Raw genomic sequence first — 16,871 nt, 5'->3', positions numbered from 1 at the left:
AGGATGTAGGAAGACTGAAGAGTGGGGTAGAAAGAGTGAGTCCCAGCTTCTGACAGAAGTTAGTGGGGGGGAGGGCAGAAGGCCTGGTTACCGGGCTGAGGGTCTATGGAGGGGAACAGAATAGAAATTCATTGGGACCTGTCAGCTTGATATTCTGCTAAGATATTTGAGTTAAAATAACGTGGAGAAGATTAGACATATAGCTCTAGAACTCAGAGAAGACGTCTGAGCTGGAGATAAAAGTTAAGTTGGCAACGCAGGTGAAATTCAAAGTCATGGGAGTGAATGAGTGCCAAAAGAAGTCATGTCAGTGAGAGTAATGGTAAGAAAGGTTATTTTATTTACTTAGTAGGCTATATGTAAATATAATAATGGTATTTTGGGTAGTGGAAATGCAAAGTACTTCAGGGTTTGAGAAGACTGAGAGCGATTATCTTAATGCAGTATCATTTCTGGTCCACCTCCACTCCAGACTTACAAAGCATATGCCCATTTCGATGAACAAAATATTGCAAAGCGAGGAAGGAAATTTTATCACAAAATAAATTTTAAAATGGTAAATATAATTCCAGAAAATAAAATTATAAATTGAAGATCCCCATTTACCACATTAAAAATGTATTATGGGCGGTGCAAGGGTAGTTACGTGGTAGAATTCTCACCTGCTATGCGGGAAACCGGGATATGATTCCCAGCACATGCACTCCCCTTTCCACCCCACCTCCCCGAAAAAAGAAAAAAAATTCAACAAATGGTGCTGCAATAACAGGAAAGTCACATGGAAAAAGAATGAAACGTGATCCCCACCATAGAGCATAAAAAAAAATTATGATCCAATTTATATCAGCTACTACCCACTCTCAGCATTCTCTACGATTAATTAGCATCAGGATTGAGATCATTTAGTTTCAAGAACAAATTAGAATGCAGGGGCAGGTGGCTTTGCCTCCTCTCCAATTCAAATAGGACCAGCCATTTCAGGTGTTGACAGCCTGATTGCGTTACACCCTGCAGTACTCTGTATTAGCTACTTCCCAGAAAATTACCTGTCCACTTAACAGGAAAAACTGACATGAGTAACAATTTACTATTTTGTACACAGGATATCTGTGTACAGATAAACAAAGATATCTCCATATGATGAAGTAATGCCTTACTTCATTACTTACATTACTTAAGTAAATGCCTTAAAATAGTCTGTATCACATTTCTCATTAACCAATATTAAAGTTAAAAACAATACAGTGAAACGAATGGTATTTCTCCAATCAATTTTTTTTATCCTTTTACTCTTTCACATAATTAACTCTATTCTACTTAAGAAATCCATAGAGATCATAGTTTTTCAAAGGACAATTTTGCTTACCTAGCACGTCAATGTGAAAGTCCTTCTGAGATGTGCCAGCAATGTTAACTGCTTTGCAGGAATACCTTCCCGCATGCTCAGGGGTGGCTCTGAAGAGCTTTAGAATATTCCCGCTGCTCACAATCTGAACAGTGCTGCCCTCAGTCACCTGTAAGGGCCAAAATGATCAATGTTATGATCCATCCCCAAAAGTGTGTAATTACAAACTGAAGTAACACTTCTCCAATATTATTAATAAGAAATTCATATCTGAACAATTTATTTCAGAGGCAACACAGCAAGGAATTATATTTGTTTGGATGTCCCCAGTTACCTGGTCATCACCTTTATACCACATGACGACGGGAGACGGAGTACCTTCAGCCTCACAAAAGAGAGTGGTCTGCTGATTTACCAACACGGACACATTTGTTACTTGTTCATTATCTTTAATTACTGGAGGAACTACAAAAGGAGATAGGTTATAAAATAAATTGTATTTGTATACTTTTTTCAAACCCTGAGATATTTGATGGCTAGAAGGGCTAGTTTATTTAAGCAAACATTTTATTATAAAACGAAAACATCTTGACCAATATATTTATAAGTATCAACCCTTATTGCATTTTTTACTTTAACTTCAAGTTCAGAGTTTAGGATTAAGGATAAATTTAGGAGAGAAACTTGAAACAAACCTATTTATTCCACATATCACTCAAAATGCAAGCATCTCGGGCCTTAATTAAGTCACATGGGACTCCCATACATTATTGATATTATTGATACATTATTGCCTGATATCTATAGAAACCAACAGCTACTAAATTTTTTAAATGTAAATACCCTTTGACACATGCAAAAATGATAAATGTATAAGATTTTCCTTGCAGCATTAGTTAAAATAGCAAACAATCGGCAACAACCTAAACACTTACTATTAATAGAAAAAGAAGCCACTGAATAGTAGGATACTTACGTTCATACAGTGTGATACTAGGTAGGCGTAAAATAAGACATACAAATATTAAATAATCTCTAAAATATACTGTTTAAGGGCAAAAGAGACTTTTTACTATGTATCTTTTTATACCATTTAAGTTTTGAATGATATAAAGTCATATAACCCTAAATTACATGAAATTTTAATTTTAATAAATGCAATCAGATAACCAAGTTTCTGATAATGTTTCTAGTCACATTAATATTAAATAATGACAGGAAGGAATGATTTAAATAAGAATTTGAAAATATTATGTATTCAATAATATATCTTCAGCATTTCATCTATATTTACCATGGACTTTGAGGTTATATTTTCTTTCTGTGGTTCCAGCTTCATTGACTGCCACACAAATGTACTCCCCATTGTCAAATGGTGTAACAGAAGCAATAACCAACAATGTGCCATCATCCAAGACAGAAATACCAGGCTCTCTGCCTGTCAGCTCTCTACCATTATGTAACCATTTAATGATCGGTTTTGGGGTACCTAAATCAGAAATTAAAGTACTGTGATATTATTGCAAAAAATCAGAAATCATTATTAAGGTTTTATGTTAAATATATTGACAATAAGTAAAATTTTATCATGGCTTTAGTTTTTTCCCTTAAATATTATGGTCCTGTCAAAATACTTTTCCCATCACAGGAATTTTAAAAGACTATGGTATTTAAAGCCTCTGATTCCTCATTGGTCTTAGAGCTATGACCTCCACTGTCAGGTTGTTTTAATCAAGACACTAAATGAAAGTAAGTAATGCATTTTCTTGAGTGAGTTCAGGTGACTAGTGCAGAAAAAGTTGTATTAATCAAAGGGACTAGTATTGGGGAGAGCTTTGGGTGAGAGCAAAAATAAGATATGGGTGCAGGAATACATCATGGAAATTGTACAATCCACACTTCTTCTGATGAGGAACTTGTACAATCCACACATCTTCTGGAGATCTCATACAGCTAAAAATAGTTAGGTTACTACATCAATTCTTGACTTGTTTTACTGAAAAGAAAGTTGAAAAAGCAGTGATGGGAATTGCTTTATTGGATTTAGTCATGACCTAAAAGTTCAATGAAAATGATGTGTTCATGAACAAAAGTGATAAAAACATCCTAAAGCAAATAATAGATCCAAAAGGATATATTGGAAATAGACAAACATTAACTACATACTAATAATTTATTTATTTAGCAAACAATGTACGAGACACTATTCTAAGTACTTGAAATTTTACTTAAACCCTATAAAGATAAAAATAAAATATTACATAAAATTAATATGATTATATTGGAACATTATTAATAATTTTATTAAAGCATAATAAAAATATTGAAATCTGAATACATAATCAAGGACAAGTATAAAAAATGGCAGTAATACATAGAATGTGTCATTAAGGCTAACCTCAAATTGAGTTAAGGACTCCTAAAAGTGACTATGAAAGTCATATTTATGGAAAAAAGAAAAACAAAAGATTGGCTTATTAATTGTGTTCATAACAAAATGCTCACTGTTGAGGGCGAGTAAAACTACTGGATTCCAGATGTCTATCCAGGCTGTCAAAGAAAAGGGGGGTTATAATCATTTAATTACATCCCACTAATTCCTGTATACATTTATGGCTTATTTCTCAATAAATACCTGTTGAGTTAATAAATGAAAAAGCAAGTGAACAAATAAAAGAATGAAGATGGATTACCTTTCATTTATAAAAGGGAGAAAAATTACAGTCAAGATTAAGCACATAGTAAAGATGGTGAAAGGCTATCTAGCTTCTTTACTTTGCCAGGCCTGCCATAACAAACACCACAAGTTGACTGGAATAAACAGTAGGAATTATATCACAGGTTTGAAAGACAGAAGTACAAAATCAAGGTATCAGGATCAGAATGAACTCCGTGACATTCTGGTGGGGGCCTGCCTGCCATCCATAACTCAATCTCTGCCTCCATCACATAGCCATCTCTCTCCCATCTGATTCTTATGTGTCCATATTTCTTCTACTCATAAGTACTGCAGTCATATCAGATTAAGACCCACCCTGATTTAGTTTGCCCTGATCTTAACCAATAACATCCTCAAAATCCTATTTACAAATGGGTTCACATTCACATGACCAGGAGTTAAGACCTAAGTATGTCTTATGGGGGACATGATTCAAAGTACAATATAGGTACTTTAAATGAATTCAAGATGGAACCAGGAAGCATCCACGGCACTTACCTGAAGCTAAGGCCTTCTGAAGAAGGTATTTTCTCCAAGTTTTGCCTCCCTAATTTTCGTAGGCTCTGGGAATAGTTAACTGATAATTCATTGGATATCTGAAAAGCTTTTTAAAGTTGCTTTATTTAATGCTGGCAGAAAATAGAGTCATTGCAGGTAAGAGCTACTGTTGAGAGATGCAAAATCTTGTTACAGAAACAGAGACCACTAGAGGACTTTCAATTGCTGCTGCCTCCAGCAACAACTGCTGGGATAAGCAAGTGGGAGCACTAATTGGAGAAAGCACCTGGAGCCTCAGGAGGTTATGAAAAGAATATTGCTTGGACTTTGCCAGAACAACTCAGTCTAGATTGGGTCATTTAAGAGGAATGCAAAAGCAAAAGAAAGGTTGTCCTCAACCACCTATTTAGCATCTAGGGTAAGGGGGCTAATGACAGTTGTTTTTAACATACACCTTTTAGGAGAGGTAATAATGGTCTCCTGTAAGGAAATATGCTGGGATTGCAAGACCAGAAATCCAGGGACAGGAGGTGCTTGGATAAACCTCAGAGAGTCAGAAGGCAGAAAGTATACTAACTGAGTCAAGTTTGAAAGAACAGGAGATTTTCCCATTGAAGGAAATAAAACACCTGAGAGGTAAAAATACCCATTCAAGGAACTGACATCTGAAAGAGCAATTAGTTTTTATGGTGTCTAAATATTATTATAAGGACCTTTTGAAAAAAGTTGTGTAAAAATGAAGCTTTGGCTTCAGTATAGGATTCTGAACAATATAACAGCATGGCAATGTTTATGTCTGAGTATTACACACCTTTTGCAGGACAAGGAAATGCAATGCGTTGATTGGCCACTCTCTCTTGGGATGGAGTGTTATATGGAGGCTCAAGATCTTCCAGTGTAGGTGGTTCTAGTAGAAAAATAAATGCATTATGACCAGGCTTTCCTTAGGTAATCTCAACTTTCCTGAGATACCATCACTAATGAGTTGCTCTTTGATTCTTCTTTTAAAAATGAATCACATCTCTGGTTTCCTCTTATTTGTGACCCAGGAATCTAAACTCAAAATGACCCAAAACAAAATACATCTCATGCTTTCCACTATCCTACTCTGCTTCCTTTATTCCCCAATTAAAACATCATACTTCCCTTAGTGGTTCTATCCTCTTTCTCCTATACTCCTGACTTCCATCCACATCATATTAATCACAAAGTACTTGGACACCTGTGTTCTCATATCTCTATCTTCTCTCTATCTTTAAGGTCAACACTTACTACAAACCTTAACTTTCTCTTATGAAAACTATTTCAATAGCCTTCTCATTGGGGTCCTTTCCTCATATATGTTCTCCTTTGGATCAATATTTTACACTGCCTCCAAAATTATCACTCTTAAACACAAATCTTATTATGTGGCTTCCCTGATTAAAATCATTGCATGTACTAATTTTGTCTATACAATAAAGTTGCAGACTTGGTCATTTATCAGTGTACCCTATCTCACTGGGTAGCCCCATCACCCATTCATTTCAGGAAAAAAATTTGGTAGTCACTCATAAGGCCTTTATTTCCTTTACTCCCTGTGTCCAGCCCATCACCAACAATCTGATGATTTCATCTCCTAATAACTGTTGAGTCCATCACTTCTTTCCTTAGTTACCCTTCAATTACCCCTATCCTCCATGAGTCCAACTACCATTTGCCTGAACTACTGTAACAGTCTACTACTGTTTCTCATCACCTCCTCTAACCATTCTCTAACCATTCCAAACCACTCTCTCCCAAAGAGTGATCTTTTAAAATCCTAATCAGACACATCACTTCCCTAGGTATAGTAACTCAAAGTATTTTCATTGTATTTAGAATAAAGTCTAAACTCCTTAATCTGAGTTCCTAGGTTTTGGATAATCTAGACCATGATCTGAATATCTGCACTCTGTCTGGAATTCAGCCAGATGGTATATTTATTTATTTGTTTGTTTGTTTTTATACCAGTGTCTCCAAAATATCACATACCCTCCTCTTCACATTCTATATCTTTCTCCTGGAAGAGTCTCCTCATGCCAGTCCTGCCCCTTTCTAAAAAATTTCTACCCACCCTTCAAATCTCAACTAAAATGTCTCTACACCAGAGAAGACATCTCTGATTTCTCTCTCTGTCAAAAGTTTATATAGTGTCTTCCACCATTTTGTGATGACACTAATCAGTTTGTAGTTATGTATGTGTAAGATTATTTTATTAATGCTATCTTTCCCATTAAACTATAAATGCAAGCACTCAACAAAATGTATTCAGTGAATGAACGAACTCCATAAGATTCCCAATAGTGATCTAGCTACTCATCCAAACAAGTATTCCAGTGTGTCAATTACTAAGTACTGTGCTTAGTACTCTACTGGTTAATCTTTTCAATTTGCCTTTGCACTGGCTATTCCCTTTGCCAAGAATGTTCTTCCCCCAATTTCTACATGGCTGGCTCCTTCCAGTTAACAAGAGCTCATTCTAGGTATCACCTCCTCATAAAAGTCATATCTGACAATCTAATCTAACATAGCCAGCTCCCTGGGGCATCACCCTATTTTTAATTTTCCATACAACACTTCTCATTGCCTGTATTTCATTTTATTTGTTTTCTTTCTGTCTACTCACAAAAGAATAGCTCATGAGTGCAAGGCCTTTTTTTTTTTTCCCCACTTTTTCTTCCCAGTGCCTAGAACATGACAATGCTTGGTAGAAGCTCAATAATTATTTGTTGCTTGAAGGAATAAATATTGATCTTTAAACTCTCAGAGCAAGGCCAACATCAATAGGGAATATAGCAAATCTATATTTACTAGGGATCAATTTTCAGTGGATCCTGCCATTATAAGGTAAAATCATACTCCAACCAACTCTGCCCACACTTTCTCCTAAACCAGAAATGGTGGGTGGGGCATTTATCTGAAATTATTTCTATTATCTACATCATCCATGGCAACTTTGGTTTCAGAAGTAAACATTCTAAAATTGCTGCAGGTAGAATAGTATGATGTCATTTTTATCATGTATTTTATACACAACATAGAAATGAAATAGAAATGGAAAATGGAATGGCTATACTTTAAAAATTAACTAAAGAATGATAAAAGTTACATTAAAATCTTCTTAAAGTGATCTAAGACAATAATAGACTCCACGGGTCTCCCCCCACCCTCCCGCCATACATATATTTTCTTCTGTCAAAAAATCACCTTGGACTTGAAGCGTTATCTCCATTTCATCGCTGCCTGCTATGTTAGTAGCAATACATGAATATACGCCAGCATCTGAGAGCACGGCTTGGTCAATTCTTAAGGTTCCATCTGGACTGCTTATACGCTGCCGTCCATCAGCCAGCACAGCACGTCCACCTTTAAACCAGGTGATTACAGGAAGCGGCATCCCCTGGACATTACATGGAAGATCTATTCTCTGACCAACTCGTACTTTCATAAGTTTAGGACCTTGTTGTATCTTTGGAAGAACTGGAAACAGCAATTCACTATTAATAAACCAAGTTAAAAAAAAATTTTCCTTCCTTTTCTCACTCTAAATAAGAGGCAGCATGGAAAAGTAGAATAATCTCAGGATTTGGTCCTGAGCCTGGGTCATTTATTAGCTGTGGGATTGAAGGCAAGTCAGTGATTTTACTGAGACGTGTTTCCTAGATAAGCAAGGTATAATAATCTCTTCTATACTAGTCCATTGCACAAATTAAAGGAAATAATAACTACTAAACTCTTAGCTCTGAGCTTCAGGCATAGCAAGCACTAAAGAAAGGTTAGCTTTCCTTTAATTCATATAAGTTTAATGTTCCCTTTCAAAGGGAACCTAGACAATTTCTGTAACTATCAGAGAGTAAAACAAAAGGCATTTTCTCCATGAACTCCTAGTTTTTGTTGAAGATTCAGTCAGAAGTAAAGAATGTTTCTTGTAGAAGCCATTACTGATTTTAGAGAAAATAGGTAAGATACAGCTTTTACTATTTCCTTTTATCCACCTTCCCTTAGAAATTTAAACAAAGTTTAATTTGTTTAAATTTCTAAAACACCAGCAAAAGATCATTGGTTTCCACATGTGCACACTGAATATTGCAGCATTGAGTTGATTCATAGGGATATAATTAGAATTTATGTACCTTGTATCCCTAAAAAGTCCCATTCCTCTGTCCTTCCTTTAAAAACTTACTATTTAACAAGCATGTTCTAAAGGCTGCCATACAATTAATTTATAAGTTTGAGGCCATTAGTATTATCATTTCATGAATGAGAAAACTGAAAATAAGAGAGGCTAGATAATATGCCTGATGACCCAGAGCTAGAGTAAATGACAGTGACAACACTGTTCAATGGATTCCAAAGCTAAAGGTCAAGAGGACACCATTACAGTGGTTGATGTAAGAGTAAAATCAGGTCAATACTGTCTGGAAAGATTTCTTCTAATATTTGAATATCAAGCATGTTCAACAATGCCTGTCTTATAATATGTATTCATTAAGTATGTGATGAATGAATGACTAATTGAATAAAATATGATAAATTGGGAGAATAAAGCAGATGAAATAGAATTTTAAAGTAGTCAGAGTCCATGGAACTAACTACACAGTGAACCCTAAGTTAAACAATGCACTTTAATTAATAGTACAATTATGAGAATGTGCATCAACAATGGTAACAAACGTTCCACACCAATGCAGGGTGCCAATGGTGGGGTGGTGTGTAGGAACTTTGTATTTTATACATGATTGTTCTGTAAACCCACAGCTTCTCTAATAAAGAAAAAAAAAAAAAACTTCTCTTGAAAAGTGAAGCCTCATACACAAACCGCAGCCAGAGAATCCTTGGTAGGAAATCCTTGGTATTTCTTAACTAAATTAAGAAATAATTCAAGAAAAATTTAATTATTTCTTAAAACTCCCTATTCACTTCTACAGAAAGCTACCAGTTTAAATATTTTCTTCCCATTGTATAACAACAGCATTTACAAGTCACTGTAGGCATACAGAAAAATTGAGAACAAAATTTTAACACTATCCATTTGAGGAAAACGGGGGAAAGTTATTTAGACATAATAGATAAAATTTTCAGAGTAATATGATGGAAAATCACAAGAGTATCAGACCTTAGAAAATGTTTCAATAATTACTCTATATATACTTGGAGTTTACAAAAACAACAACAACAACAAAAGACTGGGGTGACAGTGTACCCCTGGCCCATCCACAGCATTATCAAATGGCTTCATTTCAAAACTCACCATGGACATTTAATTTAACAGCCTGAGTCACATTCCCAGCAATATTTGTGGCAACACAAAGATACATCCCACTATCTGAAATGCGAGTCTCAGTGATCTTCATCGAACCAGAAGGGAGGAACATGTGTCTAAAAGAAAGAAACCATACAATAGACTATAGAACATGATAATTAAAATACCCCCACGCAGTTGCCCTTTGGCATGAAATTACTACTTAAGAAGCAGTTTTCAAAACCATTCTTCCATCTGTAATGCCATTTCTATATACCTTAAATGTCAGGAATTTTCAAATTATCTTGTGCATGTGGTTTGATGTTCTTGCAAACACTAAATCAGTTTTCTTTTACCTTTTTATTTATCCTAATGATCGGAAACAGCCAAATAATGTATATCTTCTACTTTACTAAGTTGTATCTTTAGAAAGTAAATGCATATTTTAGAGAATTTGGATTTTATTTTTACCATTCATTATTTCTCAATTTCATAATAATTTAGTGTTAAAAAGAAAAAAGGTACATATGTAATTCTCAAGCATATATCACATATATTCCTCTCATCAAACAATAATGCAGCTATAATAACCAGACCTGAATCTAAAAGTGTTATTACAATAACAGTTATATAGGCATTAAGGGACGGGGTAGAGAGAGTACAGGATCTACCCAAAAGCAATATTTCTTGTAAAAGTACATTAAAGTGTGCAACTGGCCCAGAGATAGACAGATATTAGTTAAAGACAGAGACGCCCTCCTCCCCCGCCAAATATCTGAGCATAACTATTGGGACCTAACACATAATATATAATATCAGAAGTAAAGAAAGAATTTCAACTATCAAAAATAGTGTTGGGCTTTCCATGTGGTAAAAATAAAATGAAATTATCTAATACTAAATACAAAATAAATTTCACATAGATTAAAATCCAATATTTGCCATTAGCGAAATACAAATCAAACTCCCAGTGAGGTACACTTTAGACCCACAAGGATGGCTATTATTTAAAAAATGGAAAACAAGTGTTGGAGAAGATTCAGATAAATTGGAACTCTAATGTATTGTTGGTGGGAATGTAAATTGATGCAGCCACCATGAAAAGCAACGTGGCAGTTCCCCCAGAAGTTGAATATAGAGTTACCATATAATCTAACAATTATATTTCTAGGTGTATACAAATGAGTGAAAACGGGGACTCAAGCAGAAACCCTTGTTTGTAGCAGGAAACATTCACAATAGACAAAAGGTGGAAACAACCAAGTGTCCATCAACAAATGGCACAAACAAACAGAATATTATTTGGCCATAAGAAAGAATGAAGTTATGAGACATGTTGCAACATGGAAGAGCCATGAATACTATGCTTGGTGAAACAAGCAAGTCACATAAGGACAAAAATTGTAAATCACAAGAGATGACTAGAAATAGAACATTTGCAGAATTATCAGACTGGAGGGTATGGGAGGAAGGGGGGAAGGGGGAGTATTTGTCTATAAAATGAACTAATTAAATAAATTTTTAAAAATCCAAGATTCGAAAAACAAAACTCTAAAATATTAGACTAAAACATTAGAGTTTGCATCTTTTTTATCGCTTTCATGAAAAAGATAGAAAAAGAACAAATCTGAAAAAGAATAGATTAATACATTGAACTACATGAAAATTTTAAGCTTTTTATACCAAAGACATTGTTCATAAATAAACTAAAAAGCCTAACAGTAGGGCGGGCCATGGTGGCTCAGCAGGCAGAGTTCTCACCTGCCACGCCGGAGACCCAGGTTCGATTCCCAGAGCCTGCCCATGCAAAAAAGAAAAAAAAAAAAAGCCTAGCAATACAATGAGAGAAGATATTTCAACACATATGACATTTAATGCATGTGCCAGTTTAAAACTGTTATATACCCTAGAAAAGCCATGTTTTACTCCTGATTCAGTCTTGTGCAGTTAGCTGTTTCTTATAATCCTGATTCAACAATGTAGGTTAAAATCTTTAGATTAGATTATTTCCATGGAGATGTGACACATCCAATTGTGGGTATTAACTTTTGATTAGATGGAGATGCGACCCACCATTCCAGGTGGGTCTTCATTAGTTTACTTGAATCCTTTAAAAGAGGAAACATTTTGGAGAGAGTCAGAAATGACAAAAGCCTCAAAGTCAAAAGAAACCTCACAGCAGATGTGGACACATGGAGAACAGAGACACATATCTGAAGATGCTTGGAGCCCAGCAGATATCACAAGATGTTAAGCAAGCCAGAACCTGGAAAGGCAGATGCCAGCCACATGACTACCCAGCTGACAAAGGTGTTTCTAATCCATGGACCTTCCTTGAATTAAGGTAATCTCTTGTTGGTGCCTTAATTTGGATACTTTTACTTCTGTAGAACTGTAAACTTGTAACTTATTAAACTCCCTTTTGCAAAAGCTGTTCCAGTTCTGGTATATTACATTTCAGCATATAGCAAACTAACACAATGACTATTGAGAATAAAGACAAAATTTCTATAATTCAATAGGAGAAAGGCAAGTAAGTCACTAGAAAATTGTGCAGCAGATTTAAAGAGGCCATTCACAGATAGCACAAATAATCAACAAACAGGTGAAAGCATGCCTGGCCTCACCTGAGGACAGCTGCATGAAAATGAAAGGAATTGTAATGTTTCCTTTCATGTCCATCCTGCCGGCAAAATGTTTAAAGGCGGATAATGCCATGCACTGATTGGAATGGGTAACAGGTATATCCACATTCTCCTGGTGGGAGGGTAAATACGTACAGCATCTTTGGAGAGCAATTTAGCAATGTACAACAAAACTGAAAATAGTTCTTCACTCTGATGAGAAATAGTAGTTCCAGGAATGGACCCTAAAGAAATTCTACATAAGTATACAAAGAGATTTAATTAAAAAAAAAAAAAAAAAGATGAGAAGATATTCACTGAAATTCCTTGCTTGTAAAACAACAAAATTAAAATAAAAGAAAGAAGGAAAACAACAGCATGAATGTCCATATACGGAGGAATGGATAATAAGATGCAGAATATGTGCACAGTTGTTAAAATAAATAAACCAAAAGTCAATGTATAAAAATGGGTAAATGTTGACTTAATAAAGCAAATAGAATGGTAATATATGTTACCACAAGCAAACTGAAAACAGACACAGAACAAATTAAAGACAACAGAAAGCAATCCTCTGAACTGTTTAAGGATATATGTATACAATGCACCCCAAATTTGTACATTTGTAGGGTTTGCTCTTTGAAAGGAAAAAAAGAGATAGTAAATGGGGGGAGGAACATTTATCTGTAACGTTACATTTATTTTATTCAAAAATATTCAAAGCAAATTTTTTTCAAATAAATAATAAAATATTGTAAAGTAATTCTTATTTTTTTGCCCTTCACCAGCAGTAGGGAAACTACAGCAGCATTAATTGATAGCTTCATAGTAATACATCAACAAGTCTGACAATAACTAAAGGCATAATTCTTATACCACCAGTAACTTTTTGCATGATGCTAAATTAAAATAGTAATTGCTGCCATTCATCGAGACCTAGAGATTGGGGATGTGTAATATACATAATCTTATTACAATCCTCTCAGGGAGGTATTATCCCCATTTTACTGATAGGAAATCTGAGGTTCAGAGAGGATCCCTGAAAAAAAAAACACCCGAAGTTTCAGGCAAGCTCTAGTAGCAGACATAAATTTAAACTTAAATCTGGCTGTCAAAAAAAGTTATGCTCTTTGAGGGCGCCAGCATTCTCCATGTCAATTAATCTATCACATTAATGATTTCCTTGGGCCTTTATTGCTTCTATGGGATTTATGGAATTCTACGTGTGTACACTTGTACTAACAAGAATCAACATATAAATCAGCTACATTTTAATAACTAGCATGTAAAATGCACCAAGCCAAATAATGTCAGGTCTGGGTGCTAGCATTTCTGATATTAAAGAATGAATTAGAAAGTATTTCCATTTTTGTAGGCTCAAATGTACTTTTGAATTATCTCAAACTTGAGAGCTATTTTTCGAAACATTTAAAAACCTGAACAGGCTCATCTGTTCAAAAAGGCTAGATTTTCATGTGTTTGATTCATACCTTGGAGAGAATGGAGAGATGAGTTGGGTTTCCTTGGCCCACGTAATTATGGGTGGAGGTAAACTCTTCACTTCACATGGAAGTGTCACCTCTTCCCCTGCAATGACTGAGATCTCAACTGGTTTATCCCGGGACAGCCCTCGTTGATCTCCAAACACTCTGGGCCTTACTAAAATAAACACATTTTTTTTTTGAAGGGAAATAGTACATTAAAAACAAAGCACAGTTTAATTTATATTAAAATGTGGGCTATTAACGTCCTTAAATAATTTACAAAATGATGCTGTTCTTTCCAAAGTTTCAGAGCATATCTAAAGCTTCTGTTAATGTGGTTAATTATGAGATGCAAAAGGAAAAAAAAAAAAACTAGAAAATTTCCCTTTTTAGCTTTTTCTTTCAGAACATAAAGAAAAGGTCAGCTAAAATGCCCTTTTAAAGTCTGCCATCCACAAATGTAATCCTTCAAGGCAGAGCATAGTTGAGGTTTGGCTTTGCTAGGAGTTTTAACTAAAGATAGTTACTGAAGAGGGCTGGGTATAATCAGCATAGTCCTTGGATAAAAACAGTATACATTTTCTTCTGAAAGGCTATAGAATTACTCTTCTTAAAAATCAGAATACAACTAGAGGAGATTTTGGTTGGCAATAAGAATGCATTTTTGTAAAAATTATTTACTTGGGGGAGCAGTCCACTTGAGGGGTACAGTCTTCTCTAGTAACATTACTTGGGAAAGAACTGTGAGTCTTGGCAAAAATAGACAGTCAATGGAAAGCATTCCTCCTGGGGCTCTCACCATATACAGTCAGCTGCACTTTCCTTTTGGCGTAGCCGGCCACGTTGGTGGCAGTGCAGAGGTACTCCCCACTTTCCTCCCCTCCCGGGGACACAACGTACAGGCTTCCATCAGCCCCAGCTGAAAACTTAGCACTGCTGGTCAAAATCAGCTCTCCTTTCTGCAAAACATAACAAAGAGCAAAATGTTTTTTAAGATAATAAAGGAGTGACTTAATGTCTGGAAGTGACAAACAGAAAAAAAAAATCTTCAAAGGGGGGAAACACTGGATTAAAGAAAGAAAACTCATATTGTTAAGGAAAATTAAACAAATAAGGTGATAGTTCTCCATAACAATAGCTCTTCATTCTAGAGCCACTTTACAAAGGGAGAGAATGGTAATAATGAGAGATGGCACAATGGGTGCTTATGATATGTGTGGTAGTCAGATTTAGTTGTCAACTTGGCTGGTGAAGGTGCTTAGATCTATCGCTGTGGACATGAGCCAATGATAAGAGAACCTCATCTGTTGCTCATTACATCTGCAGTCAGCTAGGAGGCATGCCTGCAGCAATGAATGATGTTTGATTTAATTGGCTGGTGCTTACATGAGAGAGGTCAACATAGCACAGCCCAAGCAGCTCAGCATACCTCATCTCAGCACTTACAGCTCAGCCAAGGCCTTTGGAGATGCAGAAAGAAATCACCCTGGGGAAAGCTGTTGGAACCCAGAGGCCTGGAGAGAAGGCCAGCAGAGATCACCCTGAGCCTTCCCACGTAAGAAAGAACCTCAGATGAAAGTTAGCTGCCTTTCCTCTGAAGAACTAATGAAATAAATCTCCTTTTATTAAAAGCCAATCCGTATCTGGTGTGTTGCATTCCGGCAGCTAGCAAACTAGAACAATATGCCTGGCACTGTTTTGAGTATTCTATGTGAATTAACTATTTTAACTCCCACAACCACCTCATGAGTAGGAACTCATAAAGCTCCCACTTTACAAAAGAGAGTGTTAAAGCACAGAGGGTAGAGAAACATGCCCAACAATGCAGAGACAGGCAGTGGCTGGATTCCAACTCTGGCAGTCCAGCTCTGGAGACCAGGCTCTTAACCTCTGTGATATACCATGGTACAAAGGCCAGAATGGAAAGAGGCCTTCAGTTTTGCATTTTCCTAAATTCATTAAAACCTCTCTTCAGGGCCAGAAACTGTGCATTTGGGGGATCAGCTTCACCACTGCACATCTGTGTCCAGGAGGCAGAAATGTAAACCTTTTCTGTTAATTTACAGATGTCAACACTGGTTTCTCCATACATTAGAGATTTTTAGATGGATACAATTAAGTGGATGGCAAATTATTTTGGTTGAAATACTAAATATACGTATGTCACATTTCATTATTCTCTTATCGTTTCATCTTATTTTACATCTGCCTGCTTGAAATTAATTTACAGAAAATGCGCCATCTTCATGGCTGTCCAAAGACAGAAAGGACTGCCTCAGAACATAAGCTTCCCCTCACTGCAAGAAAACAAATAAAATCTGAACAACGGCATTGCAGGGATAAGAAGGAGAAGAAATGAGCTCATATATGTGTCTTATTTGGGTCCCCTGAAGAGCATAGTGTGAGCCATAGATTTGGGGGTAAGAAGTGTACATGGGAGGTGATCCCTGGAGGCTTGAGAGAGAGAATGGGGATGTGAGGCACAGACGGAAGGAAAGATAATGGAGGGCTACACTGAGACTGATTCTCCTCCGTGAAATGATAGGCTTCCATGCGCTGGGGACCTCAGAGGAGCAATTCAGATGTGACTTAGAAGGTTCTCTTATGAACAGAAAGCCAATTTTTATCCGTAATGCCTGCACCCTAGAGGAGTTAACTTCCTGGCTACCCTGTCCAGGCTGAGTGGACTCCCAAGGCTGCAGAGAAAGCCCTGAGGCCAAAATGTATACAGTGGCACATGTATGAAGTGCATCCCTCACAAAGTGTGCAGATCTGTCCCCCAGAGCTGCTCTGGAATGAAAAGGGCTGAGGGAATTTGGCAAGCTTTAAAAAGGGGCCACCTACAGCATGTAAAGTGCTTAGAATAGCTCCTGGAATACAGGCTATGCTATAGAAGTGTTCAATGTTGTTCTTGTTAAAACTATTAAAGCATCAGGTA

The 16,871-nt window shown here is 36.2% G+C and overlaps 1 protein-coding gene across 4 annotated transcripts in view; it reads right to left on the bottom strand.

Moving 5' to 3' along the window:
- The window catches only part of HMCN1 (hemicentin 1), a 531,301-nt gene that overhangs the window by 218,541 nt on the left and 295,889 nt on the right, over positions 1–16,871 (bottom strand). For all 4 annotated transcript variants that reach the window (XM_077157239.1, XM_077157240.1, XM_077157242.1 and 1 more), the window contains 8 exons: positions 14,733–14,892; positions 13,940–14,108; positions 9,835–9,962; positions 7,791–8,063; positions 5,374–5,469; positions 2,640–2,834; positions 1,680–1,810; positions 1,367–1,514 (listed from right to left, as the gene is read on the bottom strand). In XM_077157239.1, coding sequence (XP_077013354.1) covers positions 1,367–1,514; positions 1,680–1,810; positions 2,640–2,834; positions 5,374–5,469; positions 7,791–8,063; positions 9,835–9,962; positions 13,940–14,108; positions 14,733–14,892 — 1,300 coding nt within the window. The remainder of the gene's footprint in view (positions 1–1,366; positions 1,515–1,679; positions 1,811–2,639; positions 2,835–5,373; positions 5,470–7,790; positions 8,064–9,834; positions 9,963–13,939; positions 14,109–14,732; positions 14,893–16,871) is intronic.

This window comes from Tamandua tetradactyla, chromosome 4, assembly GCF_023851605.1.
Source record: "Tamandua tetradactyla isolate mTamTet1 chromosome 4, mTamTet1.pri, whole genome shotgun sequence".
Taxonomy (NCBI): Eukaryota; Metazoa; Chordata; class Mammalia; order Pilosa; family Myrmecophagidae; genus Tamandua; species Tamandua tetradactyla.
This window is presented reverse-complemented; position numbering and strand designations above follow the sequence as displayed.